This window comes from Saimiri boliviensis, chromosome 2 (assembly GCF_048565385.1).
Source record: "Saimiri boliviensis isolate mSaiBol1 chromosome 2, mSaiBol1.pri, whole genome shotgun sequence".
NCBI classification, from domain to species: domain Eukaryota; kingdom Metazoa; phylum Chordata; class Mammalia; order Primates; family Cebidae; genus Saimiri; species Saimiri boliviensis.
This window is the reverse complement of record NC_133450.1, coordinates 233,147,947-233,167,326: the sequence shown is the minus strand read 5'-3', so window position 1 is coordinate 233,167,326 and position 19,380 is coordinate 233,147,947. Positions and strand designations below refer to the sequence as shown.

The following is a 19,380-nucleotide window of genomic DNA, read 5'->3' as shown; positions in this document are numbered from 1 at the left end:
TCAAGCAATTCTCCTGCCTCAGCCTCCTGAGTAGCTGGGACGACAGGCACACACCACCACGCCCAGCTAATTTTTGCATCTTTTTAGTAGAGACAAGGTTTCACCATGTTGACCAGGATGGTCTCAATCTCTTGACCTTGTGATCCGCCCACCTTGGCCTCCCAAAGTGCTGGGATTACAGGTGTGAGCCACTGCGCTCAGCCATAAACTCTTAACTGTTGGGATTTCATCTAGTATGTTAACCATTATGTCTCCAGTGCTTACAACTGTGTCCTGTACATAGTGGGTGCTCAGTGTGTGTATATATATATATATATATATATATATATATATATATTTTTTTTTTTTTTTTTTTTTTTTAATAAAGGTCCAAGGAACTAAGTTGCTTCAAGAGTCATTCTGGATTCCTAGGTTTCCAAAACTTCAGACTTCAAGGAGAGTGGGGACAACTACACAGCAGGATAAATAATTCACATGTTCCACCCTCTCTTGATATAGATGGCATTTATACCTTATTTTCTATTGCTGCATAGCAAATCATCTCAGTAACAATCATTTATTTTACTCACAAATAATGCAATTTGGTCAAGACTCATTAGGGACTGCTCATCTGTTCATTGGGGCGGTTCAGCTAAGGCTACAGGACCTGCTTCTAAGATGGTCCACTCAGTGCCTGTTCATGGGCTTCCTTAAAGCATGGCAACAAAGGTCTAGGAGCAAGTGTTCTCAGAGGCAGGAAGCAGATGCTGTCAGTCTCCTAAGACCTGGGCCAGAAACTGGCTCAGTCATGTCACTGTATTCTGCAGGTTTAAACTGACACACAGCCCAAACAGAATGCAAGGGAAGGGACACACATCCTCACTTCTCAGTGCGGGAGTGTCAGAATGTGTAGCCATAATTTAAATCCAGCACATGCTCCACAAGCCGACAAATAAGTAACATCAAGCAGCTTAGCCTACCCCCAGTTCCTGCTCCCCAGATAAAACCACCTTCAATTTAATTGCTCTAGCATTTATCTCCATGTTTCTCCCTTCAACAATTTAATTTCTCTGGTATTTACGCAGACTCACAGCAACGATAATAAATATGCAGGCCAGACGCACTGGCTCATGCCTGTAGTCACATTTAGGGAGGCTGAGGCAGGCAGATTGCTTGAGCCCATGAGTTTGAGAGCAACCTAGCAACATAGCAAGACTCCATTACTACAGAAAATAGAAAAATTAGCCGGGCATTGTGGTGCTAGCCTGTAATTCTAGCCAGTTGGTCGGGGATGAGGTGCAAAGATCATCTGACCCCAGGGAGTGTTGAGGCTGCAGAGAGCCACGACCAGACCACTGCACTCCAATGTGAGCAACAGAATGAGTCCCCTTCTCAAAAGAAAAAAAAAAATTAAGTATGCAATGTTTTCATTACAGGAAACATTTTAAGCAAAATACAATAAAACATGCTTATGCTCTGATTTCTTGGTTTTTCACTTTCAGATACTACATATTCTGAAGAGGTGAAAAAATTATTCACCTCTTCAGTCCAAGTAATATATTTTGACTACAGTTAACTTTACTGGAATGTTTTCAAGTGCTTTTTTCTAGACTTAGTCTTCCCATACTTTCCAACAGTACTATTAATATAAATGTTTCTCAATCCAATTTTTAAATATTTAGACTTGTCAGCCTACTTCACATTTGTCCAGGAGCCCTCTGTCTGGCCCTTATCTGGGCTCTCTGGACAGGTAACAACAAGGTGGCAACATTAGGAATGTGAAAACTTCAAATATATTGCAAATATTTTCAGTTAATTAGTTCTGCAGCTACTAAATTTATGTTCAAATGAGTAGAGTCATAGAACATTGAGTTACCCCTGTGATGGAGGACAAGAAACCACTTTAATCCTTCACACAGGGCCAAGACAGTAAGTAAAGTTGAATATATGCTGAACAGACTATCGAAATGTTCCTAAACTTACTAAGAAACTGCATTCTATCTATTCTAGGCCAGATTGATTTTTTTATATCCCTCAAATGGGTACAATAGGCAGTTACAGAACTACTCCCAATTTGGCAAGATCCAGAATTTCCTTTAGAAGCTCTGGTGCCAAAGCCTGAGGCTCTTTGCAAGGCTCCAGATTTTAACCAGCAGATCAGTAAGCTACCAATCAGATTCACAGCAATCTTAAGTATGCAGGTCGGGCGCACTGGCTCATGTCGGTAATCACAACACTTAAGGAGGCTGAAGCAAGCAGTTCGCTTGAGTCCACAAGTTTGAGAGTAGCCTAGGCAACATATCAAGACTCCATTACTAGAGAAAATACAAATATTAGCCAGGGGTGGTGGTACTAGCCTGTAGTCCCAGCTACTTGGTCGGGGATGAGGTGCGAGGATCATGACCACGGGGAGGTCGAGGCTGCAGTAAGCTGAGACCATGCCACTGCACTCCAGCCTGGCGACAGAATTAAACCCCTTCTCAAAAAAAAAAAAAAAATTGTTTAAGTATGCAATTTTTCATTACAGATAACATTTTAAGCAAATTGCAATAAAACATTCTTTCTTTTTTTTTTTTTTTTTTAAAGACGGGGGTTTCACCATGTTGGTCAGGCTGGTCTTGAACTCCCGACCTCAGGTGAGCCGCCCGCCTCGGCCTCCCAGAGTGCTGGGATTACAGGCGTGAGGCACTGCGCCTGGCCTGCAATAAAACTTTTAAACCTGGTTGTCAGCCTCTTCCTTCTGTTATATCACTTCACATGGCCATTTACGATAGAAGCGACTTTGGGGTCACCACCTCAGGGCCCAAAAGTATAGTTATTGAAGTCACCTCTCCGGAAGTTGCTGTTTGTCGATATGAATTTTAGGTAAGAAGAGTCCAGTCAGATAAATACTGACAAATGTAAACAAGATAAGAACTTGAGGGCCAGGCGCGGTGGCTCAAGCCTGTAATCCCAGCACTTTGGGAGGCCGAGGCGGGTGGATCACGAGGTCAAGAGATTGAGACCATCCTGGTCAACATGGTGAAACTCCGTCTCTACTAAAAATACAAAAAAATTAACTGGGCATGGTGGCGCGTGCCTGTAACCCCAGCTACTCAGGAGGCTGAGGCAGAACTGCCTGAACCCAGGAGGCGGGAGGTTGCGGTGAGCCGAGATCGCGCCATGGAACTCCAGTCTGGGTAACGAGAGCGAAACTGCGTCTCAAAAAAAAAAGAAAAAACAAAAAAACAGGAGCCCGACCTCGCTGCTGCTTCCCAGTGGGCCTTCACCTACTCAGAGGTGCCCACAACCCGAGTGCGACCTCGGCCTACACTACTGGAACGGATACCAGCAGCACGAACACAGCAACCCAGCGAAGCGCTCAGCACGGGTTCGTATTCCATGCGGAGCCGCAAAACCGGCAAGTACAAGTGTCGCACCATCCTGACGACAGGGCGTAGTCAGGTCCGGCGCAACGAATAGCCGCCTGGCTTGTTGGTAGGTGTCAGGCAGCGCTTACTGATTGGCCGGTGCGGAGCCAGCCTTCTTCCCTCGATCTCGCGTTGTCAGCGCGTTGCATCACCTCAGCGCGCCGGCTCATAGCTCTCTTGCCGGCGGAATTGCTGCTAGACTTGGTGTCCCGCGCGGCTATCCAGGTACGCGGGGACCCTCAGGTACGCCTGTTCTTCCCTGCAATATCCGGCCCTCAAAGGCAAGGGGCACGCACGCGTTACAACCCCAAAACAGTAGCACACGATTTAATTTTTAAAAGAACGTGTTTCTTCAGGGCTTTCCTTTCGTTCATTTCCAGCCTTACTGAGTTTATGGTCGCCTTTTTTTAATGAGGTGGTGTTTGAAATGAGTAAAATCTTTTGAAAAGGATACATTATACATAGTATAAATTGGTACAGCTGTGACTTTATGTATAGGTAATACGTCTTTTTGTGTGTCTTAGTTTATTGCCTTTAACGGCTGCATGATTATTGATGTACCGTAATTTACTTGACACCATGAATATTTAAATTGTTTTCAGTTATTTGCCTGTAGAAACAATTATTCGGTGAATGTCACTGCGTCCGTATTTTGTACATTTGCGTGAGTGTACCTGTGGAGCATATGTTCATAGGATATAACTAAATTGAGGAAAGGTTTGAAATGGTCCCACCTTGAGGTTACATTTGACATAATTATGAAGACCTGAGAATAAAAAGGGGAAACAGAAATGCATTTAGAGCAGAATGGAAAAGAAATAGACTTCTAGGTAGAATCCATATGACTTGATGATTAATCGGATGTGTCTGTCTTCCGAGTAGTGTCAGGGTGACTCAAATGCATTGCCTAGGTAATGGGAAGAATATTGGAACCGCTCATACGGTAGAGTTAAAAAGGAAAGCAACTGTGGAAAGAAAGATTATGAAAGTTTAAACAAAACAATGATTTTATTGTGCGTTTCCAAAATATATTGAGGCGAAATACTATGAGAAGGTGAATAATTTTGAAGTGAATGTCAAGGAGAGTGGTCTCGAAATTGCTGAACAGGAAGTTGAGGTGAAGAAGTTGTGGAACAAGGAAGAATGAAGGGCCTGGATTGTGAGAAGGAAACAAAGGGTATGGCATCCCTCTGCACAACCTGGCAAGGTTAACCTACCTTGTCCCCTGCCCTGTGGTTGCTGGATGCTGTTGTGTATGTGCAGCTCTCCAGTGGATACGATGGGCCATAGCAATCCTGTGATTTATGCATGGAGGCTGCTTCTCCTCAGCAGCCGCCATAGCCCGGTCACTGGAACATGGTTCTTCCTGAATAGTCAATGCTGTTATACTGAGTCTTTATGCTTAGCGTAATAGTGCAGTGATTTTTAATTTTGGGGGGAAAGCAGAGATTCCCTAAAAAACACTGTAAAAACTGAATGAGCTTACGACGCACAGTGGCTCATGCCCGTAACCCCAGCACATTGGGAGGCCGAGGCAAGAGGATCAATTAAGCCCAGGAACTGAAGACCAGCTGGGCAACATGGCAAAACCCTGTCTCTACAAAGAAAACAAAACAAACAAACAGACACAAAAAACTGAGTGTGGTGGTGCACACCTGAAGTCTTAGCTACTTGGGAGACTAAGCTGGGAGGATCACCCAAGCCCAGGGAGGTCAAGGCTGCAGTGAGCCATGATTGTACCATTGCACTCCTGCCTGGGTGACAGAGTGAGACACTGTCTGGGGAAAAAAAAAAGTTATGGCCCTCTTCCCAGAAAGCTTAAATCTCATTTTCTAAAAAAACAAAAATTCAGATAGACATTCCTGAATAATTGTCAGAACAGTGCAAGAGTGGTGATGTTCAGACTTTGATGTGAATTTTCATTCCCTAGGGATCTTCTTAAAATGCAGGTTCTGACTACTAGATGCGAGGTGAAGCTGGGAAGTCTCCATCTGTAATAAGCTCCCATAGGCTGGGTGTGGTGGCTCACACCCATAATCCCAGCCCTTTGGGAGACTGAGGCAAGCGGATCACGAGGTCAGGAGTTCCAGGCCAGCCTGGCCAACATGGTGAAACCCTGTTTCTACTAAAATAATACAAAAATTAGCTGGGCATGGTGGTGTGCACCTGTAATCTGAGGCAGGAAGCTGAGGCAGGAAAATTGCTTGAACCCAGGAGGCAGCGGTTGCAGTGAGCCGAAATTGCACCACTGTACTCCAGCCTGGGTAACAGAGCAAGACTCTGTCTAAAAAAAAAAAAAAGAGAGAGAAAAAAGCTCCCATAGATGTGGGCCATTGTAGGACCAGCCTAGAAGAAGCGATAAAGGTCTTTGAAGTGATGAACAAATGTGTTGATATCTAAAGGTCTGTTAGTCTTCAGATAACAATCTCATAAGTTTCAGTTGGCCACTGATAAGGTACCCAATGTACCTAAATAAATCAGTAATTGCACAAACACTTCTTTTGATCCTTGAAAGGCTAGAGGTTGTAGTAAGAGTTGAACATCTAAAACCTTGCAATTTCTGTTTAATACTTTTTAGTGGTATACTGTGATCAGAAATAGCTATTTCAGTTAATCAAACAGCCCAACTGTTCTTACCCTGTTTTTTCTTAACTTAAACTCAGAAGCACTCATACATCTGAAAATTTAATGAAGGTGAAAGAAAATGAAAGATACTACTTGTCACAGGCTTTTTTTTTTTGATAAATTGAATCAATAACTTACTTAGACTATGATGCTTTTGATGCTTTCAGAACTGTTTGAGGTATGTAGGTGTCTTTTCCTGTAGAGTTGATTACAGGAACCAATGTTGTGGTTCTTGATTACTTAAGGTTTTTTATCTTCTCTGTTGTTCTCTTATTAGCAATTCTGTTCCCTTCTAATCTGCTGTTGACTTGGAAATCTTGCACCTACCTTGTTAGAGTTGTTAATTAAAAATAAATAGACTTTGAGAAGGAAAGGTCTCAAGGATGCTCACTAGATGCTTTAAGTCAGCTCACTAGATACTTAAATCACAGATTGATCAAGTGTCTCAAGAGGTTATTAGCAAAATGTTTAAAAGACACTTTAAGACTTCCCACTAGAGACTAAAAAGTTATACCAGTTTTCCTCAAAGAGAAGATGAAGTTATTTCAAGAGAACTGATTTCTGTCATGTGAGTGTAGGTAAGAAAATTCTTAAGTTATTTTGAGATTTTTTTCTTCAGATTGTTAATGAGTTTTTGCGCCCTCAGATAGAATTTCCAAGATTTTCTTGCTTACTTTTGGAAATATTGTCTAGCATTACTGAGTATTAAGTAATACCAAGTACCTTTCCCTCACCATATACAAAAATAACTCAATATGATTCTTGGTCTAAATGTAAGCTAAAAGTCTGTAACCTTGTTTAGGTAATGGTTTATTAGATGACACCAAAAGCTTAAGCAACGAAACCAAAAATAGACGAATTGGGCATCATTAAAATTAAAAATTTTCTATTTCAAAAATACCATCACTAAAATAAAAAGACAGCCCACAGAATAAGAAAAGCTTTTTACTAAAAATACTAAAAATTAGCTGGGCATGGTGGCGTGTGCCTGTAACCCCAGCTACTCAGGAGGCTGAGGCAGGAGAATTCCCTGAACCCAGGAGGCGGAGGTTGCGGTGAGCCGAGATTGCGCCATTGCACAAGAGCGAAACTCCGTCTCAAAAAAAAAAAAAAAAAAGAAAAGAAAAGCTTTTTACAAATCATATATCTTCTAAAGGATTTGTATCCAGAATGTATAAATAACCCTTAAAACTCAACCATAAAAAGACAGCCTAATTAGAAAATAGGCAAAGGATAAATAAATATCTATCCAAAGTGGATACACAAATGGCCAATAAGCACATGGAAAGATGCTCAGCATCATTAGTCTTTAAGGAAATGCAAATCAAAACCACAAGATACTATTTAACATCTCCTAAGATGACTGTAATCCAAAGATGGACAATAAGATGTTTTAGGTAGGATATAAAGATATTAGAATCCTTATTCACTGCTGAGGGAATGTAAAATAGTACAGTCACCTTGGAAAACATTTTGGCATTTTCTCAAAAAGTTAAATACAGAATTATCATGTGACCCAGAAATTCTGCCTCTAGCTACATACCCAAGAGAAATGAAATGTAGATCCACACAAAATTTTGTACATGAATGTTCCTAGCACCATTATTCACAATAACCAAAAAGTGGAAACAATACAGGTGTCCAAGAAATGATGAATGGATAAACAAAATGTGGCATATTCATGAAATGGAATACTCTTCAGCTATCAGAAGTAATGACGTATGAATACATATTACATTGTGGATGAACGTTGAAAATGTGCTAGAGAAAGGGAACCAGTTGCAATAGGCCACATGTAGATGATTTATATAAATTTTTCCATTTATATGGAATGTCCAGAATAGGTAAATCTATAGAAGCAGAAAGAAGATAGGTTGTTGCCACTGGCTATGGAGAAGAAAGAATGCGGAGTGGCTGCTAATGGTTATGGGATACTTTGGTGGGGAGGGGAGGTTGAAAACATTTTGAAATTACATAGTAGTAGTACTCGCTTCGCTAGCACATATACTAAAATTGGAATGATACAGAGATTAGCATGGCCCCTGCACAAGGATGACGCGTATGTTTGTGAAGTGTTCCATATTTTTGATGATTTTTTCGAATTTTGTTAAATTCTCATTGAAATATAGAAGTATCATGTATTTAACTGTTCTCTTATTGTCGAACAATTAATTTTTGACACATTTTCACTACAGTAAATAATATAATGAACATCAAAAAAAGAAATTAGATAATAGTAATAATTATACTACCTTGTAAATATACTAAAAAGCCACTGAATTGTACACTGTACATAACAGTATGTAAATTGTACATCAATAAAGCTATAATTTCTTAAAAGTATGGATAGTGTCATACATACACCCATGTTAATAATATGGTACTCTGTTATTCCTAGATTTCTCTTTTGACAGTAACAAATTTGATTTCTTTTACAGCAGCAAAATGGTTCAACAAGTTCCAGAAAACATAAATTTTCCTGCTGAAGAAGAAAAAATCTTGGAATTTTGGACTAAATTTAATTGTTTTCAGGAATGCTTAAAGCAGTCGAAACATAAACCAAAGTATGTGAATTTCTTAGGTAAAGGGAAAGTCCTTAAGAATAGTTATTTCTTGGGCCGGGCGTGGTGGCTCACGCCTGTAATCCCAGCACTTTGGGAGGTCGAGGCGGGTGGATCATGAGGTCAAGAGATCGAGACCATCCTGGCCAACACAGTGAAACCCCGTCTTGACTAAAAATACAAAAAAATTAGCCAGGCGTGGTGGCACGTGCCTGTGGTCCCAGCTCCTCGGGAGGCTGAGGCAGAAGAATCGCTTGAACCCAGGAGGCCGAGGTTGCAGTGAGCTGAGACTGGGCCACTGCACTTCAGCCTGGTGACAGAGCAAGAGTTCATCTCAAAAAAAAAAAAAAAAAAAAGAATAGTTATTTCTTAAACTGAATCCCATTAGAACAGACACTCTTTTTTTTTCTTTGAGATGGAGTCTTGCTCTGTTGCCCAGGCTGGAGTGCAGTGGCACGATCTCTGCTCACTGTAACCTCCACCTCCTGGATGCAAGTGATTCTCCTACCTCAGCCTCCCAAGTAGTTGAGATTACAGGTACCTGCCACCATGCCCAGCTAATTTTTGTATTTTCAGTAGAGATAGAGTTTCACCATGTTGCCCAGGCTGGTCTCAAATTCCTGACCTCGAGTGATCCATCTGCCTCGGCCTCTCAAAGTGCTGGGATTACAGGCGTGAGCCACCACTTGCAGCTTAAAGCAGATACTCTTTATTCATCTTTGTATTCCCAGAATCCTCCAGCCCTCTATATAGTGGGTATTTAGTAGTAGATACATACATTGAATGAATAAGTACCTTGTAAAAGGCTACTACAGTGCCTTCTGCCTTTAGTCCTCATCTACCTAAAAGACTAGCTCTTTAATCAGTGTTTTTATTGTATGTCTCCTCTGGTCAAAAACTTTTTATGAGATAGGGGTTTATTGCTCTATTTTACTGATGAGATAACTCAAGATCAGGATAAATAACTTACCTTACATTATGGAACTAATAAATGAAAAATGGATAATCAAATGGAGGTCTCTGCGGCTCTACCACAATTGTAGCCTTTCTGAAGGCAGGACCACCAGTAAATATCTAATCAATTATATTTGCCAATTTTCTGATCTTGCTGCTTTTCTCCTTCCAAAAAGACTTCACTATGACAAAACCTATCTATAGAAAAATGCTTTAAATTTTTGCTGTTTTTAAGTGACTTGATATATTTTTATTACCTCTTAGATTTACTTTCTATGATGGTCCTCCTTTTGCAACTGGACTGCCTCACTATGGACATATACTTGCAGGGACAATTAAAGATATAGTTACAAGATATGCTCACCAGAGTGGGTTTCATGTTGACAGAAGATTTGGATGGGATTGTCATGGCTTACCTGTGGTATGTTTGAGTATCCAGCTTTATAGTGTTGTGATTTTTTTAATAAGCATTAGGTTTTATCATATAGTATGTTAAATACGAATGTTGACTGTAGACCTTTTCTTCTACTTCATTTCTATATTTGTAGTTCGATTTGTTTTATTTTCTAGAGTTGCATAGTTGCATTTGTTTCATGGGGCACGGTGGTAACAATCTTATCACAAATTTTCAGGAATATGAAATTGATAAGACACTAGGAATCAGAGGACCAGAGGATGTGGCCAAAATGGGGATTGCAGAGTATAACAGTCAGTGCCGAGCAATTGTGATGAGATATTCTACTGAGTGGAAGGTATGTTGGGTTATAGAATGAACAGAAAATGTCGTTATTAAATGGGCATTGAGATGGTTTATGGTCCCTTGTGCTTTTTTAATTTATTAATTTTTTCTTTGTAGAAGAACTGTTAGCTTAAACTGAACCATTTTCTGACTTCTGTGTGCTTAATTGGTCTACCTTTCTTGACCGATCACGAATAGGGAAAAATTTTGATAATTATAACATGGATATGGGCCTCTTCTTTTTTTCTCAAATGCTTTAAAAATTTTTTTAACTTTTTATTTTGAAATAATTTGACTTATTAAACAATTGCAAAAATAAAATTAATTCCCCTGTATTTTTCATCCTTCTTTCCCAACTGCTAACATCTTCAATAACCGTAGTATTAATAGAATTTTCAACAGCAATTGCCCCATTAATTTTTATTTGGACCAATCACATCCTGCATTTAGTTGTCATGATTTCTTAGTTTTCTTAAGTATGGGACATTTTATTCAGTCCTTTGTCTTTCATGGCCTTCTCATTTCTGAAAATTGTAGAGCAGCTATTTTATAGAATGTCTCTCGATGTCTGAGGTTTCCTGATTTAATTTAGGTTATGCATTTTTGGTGAAAATGCCACAGAATTGATGCTGTGCTCTTCTCAGTGCATCATATCAGGTGGCATGTGTTGTTGCTATGTCCAGTGATGGTGATAACTTTGTTCATTTGATTAAGATGCTATCTGTCAGCCTTCTGCTTTGTAAAGTTGTAGTTTTTCCTTTGTAATTAATAAGTATCTTATGGAGAGATTCTTTCCAAATATTACTCTTTTTTTTTTTTTTTTTTTTAAGACGGGCTTTCACTATGTTGGTCAGGCTGGTCTTGAACTCTCGACCTCAGGTGATCTGCCCACCTTGGCCTCCAAAGTGCTTGGATTACAGGCGTGAGCCACCACGCCCAGCCCCAAATATTCTTTTTCTTGTCATACATTCACTCATTAATGTTAACATCTGTGAATGATTGATGCCAGCCTGTGGTATTTGCCAAGTGATGGTTTTGGTAGCCTCGTATAAATGAATATTTATACTTAAAAATAACGTTTTGTGCATGTAGAATGAGTGCCAAGAAAACTGGTTCTTAACCTTACCTAGAATGTTGTTTGAAATATAGATTTACTCATACCGTTGATTATTCTGTTTTCCAAAATTTCCGTATGTGGTGACAATAGAAGTAAATACACATTGACGTACAATTATAAATATTGTCTAATACTGTTCTATATTAATATTTTAAAGTCTACAGTTACCAGACTTGGCAGATGGATTGACTTTGACAATGACTACAAAACTCTGTATCCAGAATTCATGGAAAGTGTCTGGTAAGTTTATTTAAAATTGTAAATATGATAAATATTCTACGAATATTCTGTTGTATTGGTTATTGGAAAAGTACACTAGCATGAATCCGTTTATTTTGGAGTCCATCATTATTTCTCCGAAATCTCTGGGCATAGATTTGTTGTTGAATGTAGGACTTTGATTTTTTTGAGAGTCTGGCTCTGTTGCCCAGACTGGAGTACAATGGCATGATCTTGGCTCACTGCAACCTCTGCCTCCCGGGTTCAAGTGAATCTCCTCCCTCAGTCTCCTGGGTAGCGAGAATTATAGGCACCCCTGCACCCGGCTAATTTTTGTATTTTTAGTAGAGATGGGATGTCACCATGTTGGCCAGGCTGGTCTCGAGCTCCTAACCTAGGTAAGCCACCTGCCTCGGCCTCCAGGAGTGCTGAAATTACAGGTGTGAGCCACTCCATCCAGCCTGCCAATTGCTTTTCTTTTCTTTTTTTTTTTTTTTTTTTTTTTTTTTTGAGACAGCGTTTCACTCTTGTTACCCAGGCTGGAGTGCAATGGTGCAATCTCTGCTCACTGCAACCTCCGCCTCCTGGGTTCAGGCAATTCTCCTGCCTCAGCCTCCTGAGTAGCTGGGATTGCAGGCACGCACCACCATGCCCGCTAATGTTTTGTATTTTTAGTAGAGACGGGGTTTCATCATGTTGACCAGGATGGTCTCGATCTCTTGACCTCGTGATTCACCTGCCTCAGCCTCCCAAAGTGCTGGGATTACAGGCTTGAGCCACCACGCCCGGCCAATTGCTTTTCTTAATCAACATTATGTTTTAAACGTCATTCAATGTTAGTAGATATTAGCATTGTAATGTCTGCCTAATGTCTTACTATATTGATCTAATTTACCAGCTAGTCTCCCAATGAAAGACATTGTTTTTTTCACTTATTTGGCAGACAGGCACTCTAAACAGAAAATGGCATAAACGTTTGCATTTTCAGAAATAGAATTTTGGTTATATAATTGTGAAACTCCATCTCTTATCAGGTGGGTCTTCAAACAACTCTATGATAAAGGCCTTGTTTATAGAGGTGTGAAAGTCATGCCCTTCTCTACTGCATGTAACACTCCACTTTCCAACTTTGAGTCACACCAGAATTATAAGGTACGTGGAATGTAGAGACATTATTCAGCATTGAGTTTTGTAGGTAGAAGTTGAATGGTTATGATCACAGTAGGTATTCCCAAGTAGACCCGGTGTGGAATGTTGCCCATGCCATCAGTCACTTTGACCACTTATTACTGAGTGCTGGAAATATTGCCAGTTACTGTACTAAAGCTCTGTTAAGATGAGGGATTTGTTTTCTACATTGGAGTTATGATGTATCTTAATGTAATAGGTTTTGCTTGTTTTGACCAAGAAAAAGATTTTAATTTTGACATATTTTCAAACTCACAGAAAAGTGGAGAGAGTTGTTTATCTCCTTCAACTAGAGTCCCTAAATGTTAACCTTTTGCCACATTTGCTTTATCCTTCTCTCTTTTTATAGGAGTGGGACACAGTCCCTTTGAGAGTAAGTTGCAGGAATTATGGCCCTTTTCCTATGAAAACTATATATTTCCTAAAATCAATAACATTGTTTTAAATAACTAGAGTTAGAAAATTAACATTGATACTGTATTACCTCATGTATAGATCTTATTCAGGTTCTGCTTGTCTCAACAGTGTCCTTTATAGTTTTTTTTTTAAAAAAAAAAAAAAGAAAGAAAAACAAAAAAGACCTACATCGTGTGCTTCTGGCAGTGATATGTCTCTAGCCTTTAATCTCAAACAGCTCTTTAGTCTCTTTATGCTTCATAATACTGACATGTATGAGGAGGTACAGGCCAATAGTAGTGTCCCTTATTTCAGGTTTCTCTTGTGTGACCAACAGCTCTTGTGTCACTCTGTTTAAATTGCAGTTGGTTTTTGTCGGGGACTGATTTTTTTAGAGCTATTTATTTTTAAATCCTTGACATTTTTTGTGTTGAAACATTGCCAGAGAGCTGGAGACAATCTTGTTTTTTTATTTAATGAGCTGAATTTATATGGGTTTATTACAATTTCAAGTATGTGTTGCTTTAGTAGGATCTTTTTGACCTACCTCTTCATGAACTTACAAAATAGATAATCTTAACACTGAAACCTTCATCGTGTGTTCCTCTTTAGACATTACTTTAAAATGTTACCAGAGACCAGGCATGGTGGCCCATGCCTGTAATCCCAGCACTATGGGAGGTTGTGGCAGGTGGATCACCTGAGGTCAGGAGTTTGAGACCAGCGTGACCAACATGGAATGACCCCATTTCTACTAAAAATATAAAGATTAGCTAAGTGTGGTGGCATGTGCCTGTAATTTCATGTACTTGGGAGGCTGAGACACAACAATCACTTGAACCCACTAGGCGAAGGCTGCAGTGACCCAAATGATACCACAGCACTGTAGTCTAAGTGAAAGAGGGAGACTCCATGTCACCAAAAAAAAAAACAGTTACCAGGTGTCTTAAAATATCTAATTTGTGACAACTAAATATGCTTTTAAAAATACTTTTTAAAGTTTTTGAAAATTTTTTTACTTGGAATTTCTTGCTATTTTATTTTTATAAGTCTGGCAAGTGATTTCTTCAGTTTATCCTGAAGATTTATCTTTAAGATTAGTTCCTTTTTCTTAGATGTCTGTCATTGTGGATTTGTAAAACAATACTTTACCTCAATTTATTTCAGGATGTTCAAGACCCTTCAGTATTTGTAACTTTTCCTTTGGAAGAAGATGAAACTGTATCTTTAGTTGCTTGGACAACCACTCCCTGGACACTACCCAGTAACCTGGCCGTCTGTGTTAATCCAGAAATGCAATACGTGAAGATTAAAGGTAAGTGGGAGGATGCTGGTTATTTATGATTAATATGTATATGATAATTTTATATTTTGGAAAATACGAAGGCTTACCTTTCTTTTTGCATGAAGAATAGAATTATTTGAAAAGAATCTGACTTAATTAGAAAAATTATTTTTGTTTTTTCCTTTTTTTTTTTTTTGAGATAGTCTCACTCTATCACCAGGCTGGAGTGCAGTGGTGTGATCTTGGCTCACTGCAACCTCTGCCTCCCGGGTTCAAGCAATTCTCCTGCCTCAGCCTCCCAAGTAGCTATAGGCATCCACCACCACACCCCGCTGATTTTTGTATTTTTAGTAGAGATGGGGTTTTACCTCGTTGGCCAGGATGGGCTTGATCTTTTGACCTCATGAGCCACCTGCCTTGGCCTCCCCAAAGTGCTGGGATTACAGGAGTAAGCCACCACACCCAGCCTGTTTTCATTTCTAATTGAAAACCAACACAACATCTAAAATAGTACAGAAATGTAAAAAGTAGAACATAAAGTTTTCTTATAATTTCCAGTTTATAATATGTTTTTCCACATCATGCCCCTATGACAGATGAAGAACCTAAGATTCAGATATGTGGCATCACATTATTACTAGTAATTGGTACCAGAACTTGAGAACTTTTGCCTTTCAAATATTCCCTGGTAGAGAGTTACCAGTTTCAATGAGGGCCTTTCCATAGAGATTTGAAAAGAAGATTGGTACTTTGTGAACAAATATACTTTCAGGTTTGGATAGTTTTGTGGAGGCAAAAGGAGAAGAAAAGAAAAACTTATTGCCAGTAAAAAAGCTGTGGTGCAGCTGCTGTGGAAAACAGCAGCATTTCTTCAAAAAGCTGAACAGAATTACACTGTGGCCCAGCAATTTCATTTCTGGGTGTTTTCCCCAAAGAATTGAAAGCAGTTTTGAGCAGATACTTCTACACCCATATTCGTTTAGCATTATTCACAGTAGTTAAAAGATAGAAGGAACCCAAGTATCTATCATTGGATAAATGAATAAACCAAATAGAGTATTTACATACAATGGAATATTAGTCGGCCTAAAAAAGGAAGGAAATTCTGATATAGGCTATACCTTGGATGAACCTGGATTACGTTATGCTAATTAAAATGAGCCAGTCACCAAAGTACAGATACTACATGATTCATATATGAAGTATCAAGAAGTCAAATTGAGAGAGCAAAAAGTTGTAGAATGGTGGTTGACAGAGACTGGGAGGGAAGGGGGAGTTGTTTGATGGGTACAGAGTTTCAGTATAGGAAAATGAAAAGTTCTGGGGTATTGATAGTAGTAATGATTACACAACAGTGTAGATGTGTTTAATGCTGTTTAATAATGGTTGCAATGATCTGTTTAAATAGTTGTATTAAAACAGTCGACTTGATTGAACAGCAGATTGTACTGGCAAGGAAAAACTAGTGAGAAAGGAATGGGAAAAGATTGATTATCAGAAAAAAGGTACAGGCCGGGCACGGTGGCTCAAGCCTGTAATCCCAGCACTTTGGGAGGCCGAGGCGGGTGGATCACGAGGTCAAGAGATCAAGACCATCCTGGTCAACAAGGTGAAACCCCGTCTCTACTAAAAATACAAAACATTAGCTGGGCATGGTGGCGCGTGCCTGTAATCCCAGCTACTCAGGAGGCTGAGGCAGGAGAATTGCCTGAACTCAGGAGGCAGAGGTTGCGGTGAGCCGAGATCGCGCCATTGCACTCCAGCCTGGGTGACAAGAGCAAAAAACTCCGTCTCAAAAAAAAAAAAAAAAAAGAAAAAAGAAAAAAGGTACAGAGGGAGTTTTTTATTTGTTCTTTCCTGGGAGCAGATAGGACCAAGAGTTTACCTACTGGAAAGAGCTGTTGGCCATAGAGAGGCCTGGCTTTTTTAGTGCCCCGTAGATACCCATTTTTCTTATAGTGAACTAAATATATGACATAAGCTGTAGTAAATTTCAGATATGTAATATCATAACTTATGGGTGGTAATTTAAATTGGCCCAGATTTTCTCTTAAGTTTTAATTGTTCATACGTTTGCTTTAGCTTTTCTCTTCCTAGGATGCCCTAGGTATCCTCTAGAAACACTTAACAATAAGGGTGCACAGACACATCAAGGACATACATTATCCCAGTGTTCATAGTAGTGAAAATTTGAAAGGAATTTAAATTACAGTCAGCTTGTTAGAAATAACTCATAATCATATAAAATGGAGTCCCATAGAGTTCTTTAAAAAAGGGAGAAAAGTCTGTATGTGCTAATATTTGGAAGAATGTTGACAATATATTAAGTGGAAAAGTTGTAAAACCAGATAGGATACTACCTTAATTAAAAAATAAAAATAAAAGAAATGTATATATTTGCATATGTATTAGTATATACATAGAAAAATATCTGGATCAATAAATGTCCAGATGAGAATGTCTGAGAGGGGGTGATATTACGTGGCACTTTGTGAGCTACTTTGTCAATGGTTTTTTTGTTTGTTTGTTTTTTGTTTTGTTTTGTTTTGTTTTGTTTTGAGATGGAATTTCACTCTTGTTACCCAGGCTGGAGTGCAATGGCGCGATCTCGGCTCACCGCAACCTCTGCCTCCTGGGTTCAGGCAATTCTCCTGCCTCAGCCTCCTGAGTAGCAGGGACTACAGGCACGCGCCACCATGCCCAGCTAATTTTTTGTATTTTTGGTAGAGACGGGGTTTCACCATGTTGACCAGAATGGTCTCAATCTCTTGACCTCGTGATCCACCCGCCTCGGCCTCCCACAGTGCTGGGATTACAGGCTTGAGCCACCGCGCCCAGCCCGTCAATGTTATTTTTAAACATTCACATATATACCTTATGAAGGAGAAAATAAAGAATAATTTACTTAAAATGGATATTGGAGTGATAAATCATAACTACCAACTGCCTAAGTGCATTTGATGTTTTTGTCATTTTTGTGTTTGGAAAGCAGTATACCTTAGTGTTCTTTGCAGAATTTCTCTGAGTATTGGGCACACTAGAGGCACATGATACAGGGGCTCCTCGGGAAAAAAGTACGCTTGATACATGTCTTTAGAATCAGCCAAATACAGAATATCACCCATGTCCATGTTTTTCCTTGTTCTCTTAGATGTTGCCAGAGGAAAATTGCTCATTTTAATGGAAGCCAGATTATCAGCCCTCTATAAATTGGAGAGTGACTATGAGATCCTTGAAAGGTAAATATTCAAATAGTTGCTCTGTGGGTGTGGGTGTGGGTGTGGGGTTGTATGTGTCTGGGTGTGCCTTTAGTTTTAAAAAGAAAAAAGCTTTATTATCCGAAAGCTGCATTATTCAAATTTAGTTTTAAGTACTAATACTAAGTACTTTACAGTCACACATTGTAGCATTAATGGCTAAGGAGCCAGCAAACCAGAGGCAAGTGGTGGCTTGGCTTGATGGGGCTGTAGCCTCATATTTGATTTTAATTTAATTGTGAGTTTGCCTTTCTCCTTTTCTAGGTTTCCTGGTGCCTATCTTAAAGGCAAGAAGTACAGGCCGTTGTTTGACTATTTTGTGAAGGTAAGCTTAGGGACTGCTACTGTGGGGACTCTCTACAATCTGATTATTTGATAGCTGGGATGAGGTGATAAGTGGAATTCACATTACCTTACTGTTACATTGCTTGTATGAGTGTACCTGAATCCAGAAAGCCTGCTTTAGTGCTAACAAAATTAAATCGTTTGTGTCAGTCAGGTGCGGTAGCTCACGCCTGTAATCCTAGCACTTTGGGAGGCTGAGGTGGGTGGATCACCTGAGGTCAGGAATTCAAAACCAGGCTGGCTATCATGGTGAAACCCCATCTTTGGGGGGGGGAAAATCATTTCTGTTGCTTTCTTGTTTTAGAGGATTTTTTTTTTTTTAAACAGGATCTCCTCTGCCCCACAGGCTTGAGTACATTGGCACAATCATGGCTCACTCCAGCCTCAACCTCTTGGGCTCAAGTGGTGTCCCCCTGTCCCAAGTAGCTGGGACTACTGGCATACACCACCACCACATCTGGCCAAGTGTTTTATTTTTCGTAGAGACAGAATCTCACTATGTTTCCCAGCTTGGTCTTGAACTCTTGGGATTATAAGCATGAGCCTCTGCACCTGACTGTGATTTTTTTTTTTTTTTCCAAATTATATGAATAATCACTTTTCACTTGATTGGATTTTTATGTGTATATTTTTATTACATGTAGTCTACATATCACCCAGGGTATTTATTTAGGGTTTTGGGGGGTTTTTTTTTTTTTTTTTGACTAATTTAAAATAGTCATCAGAATCAAACATCATGTGTAGAAGTAAACACAATTTTATTTCAAGGAGGTTAATGAGGCAGTTATTTAAATCTAGGTACCATGACAGGGCTCATTACATTTAGCACCTTAGTTTCTTCAGAGTCGTAAAGTTGTTTCATGTGGTTTTATTTTCTGACAATGAAGAATCCACAGCTACAGCTGCAAACCCTGTCGCCTGCACTCCCTCACCAAAAGAGTGTTGTCAAGCAGGAATTACTCCATCCTTATTTAAAGGCCTTGAAATGAGATAATAAGGAGGCCTGGGTTTACTGGTTGTGTGGAAATAATCCACTGGACATATCACTTACATCCCATCCCCCCAAAAAACTATTTGCTGAACTCTCTGTTGTTTCTGTTCCTTATAGGGAGAGTCTGGTCAATTCAGGAGACCTCCATGGCTTGGGCCCTATCTACAGTGTGTCTGTTACCTGCCTCTTCGCTTTTGTGCTTCTTGTTTTTTACATTTCTTCTTGCATACATAATGGCCTCCTTCCTCCCACGTTGCTGCCCAGTGGATTTCCACATGCTCTGCCTTCATCCCATTCTTCGCTACAAGCATTAG

At 39.6% G+C, this 19,380-nt stretch overlaps 1 protein-coding gene and 2 non-coding genes across 4 annotated transcripts in view; all 3 read left to right on the top strand.

The window, feature by feature from the left end:
- The first annotated feature begins 3,526 nt into the window (after positions 1-3,526).
- IARS1 (isoleucyl-tRNA synthetase 1) overlaps positions 3,527-19,380 on the top strand; it is a 77,382-nt gene continuing 61,528 nt past the window's right edge. The window contains exons 1-9 of one of the 2 annotated variants that reach the window (XM_039475290.2): positions 3,527-3,614; positions 8,453-8,578; positions 9,794-9,950; positions 10,162-10,281; positions 11,543-11,625; positions 12,639-12,756; positions 14,356-14,503; positions 17,625-17,712; positions 17,995-18,055. In XM_039475290.2, the coding sequence (XP_039331224.1) occupies positions 8,460-8,578; positions 9,794-9,950; positions 10,162-10,281; positions 11,543-11,625; positions 12,639-12,756; positions 14,356-14,503; positions 17,625-17,712; positions 17,995-18,055 (894 nt within the window). In that variant the 5' untranslated portion in view covers positions 3,527-3,614; positions 8,453-8,459. Of the gene's footprint in view, positions 3,633-8,452; positions 8,579-9,793; positions 9,951-10,161; positions 10,282-11,542; positions 11,626-12,638; positions 12,757-14,355; positions 14,504-17,624; positions 17,713-17,994; positions 18,056-19,380 lie in introns of both variants that reach the window. The other variant, XM_039475289.2, reaches the window with a different exon arrangement.
- LOC120366506 (small nucleolar RNA SNORA84) lies at positions 4,617-4,749 on the top strand. The gene has a single exon (XR_005581157.1). It is a non-coding gene; the product is annotated as a small nucleolar RNA SNORA84 (small nucleolar RNA).
- LOC120366441 (U6 spliceosomal RNA) lies at positions 7,998-8,101 on the top strand. The gene has a single exon (XR_005581107.1). It is a non-coding gene; the product is annotated as a U6 spliceosomal RNA (small nuclear RNA).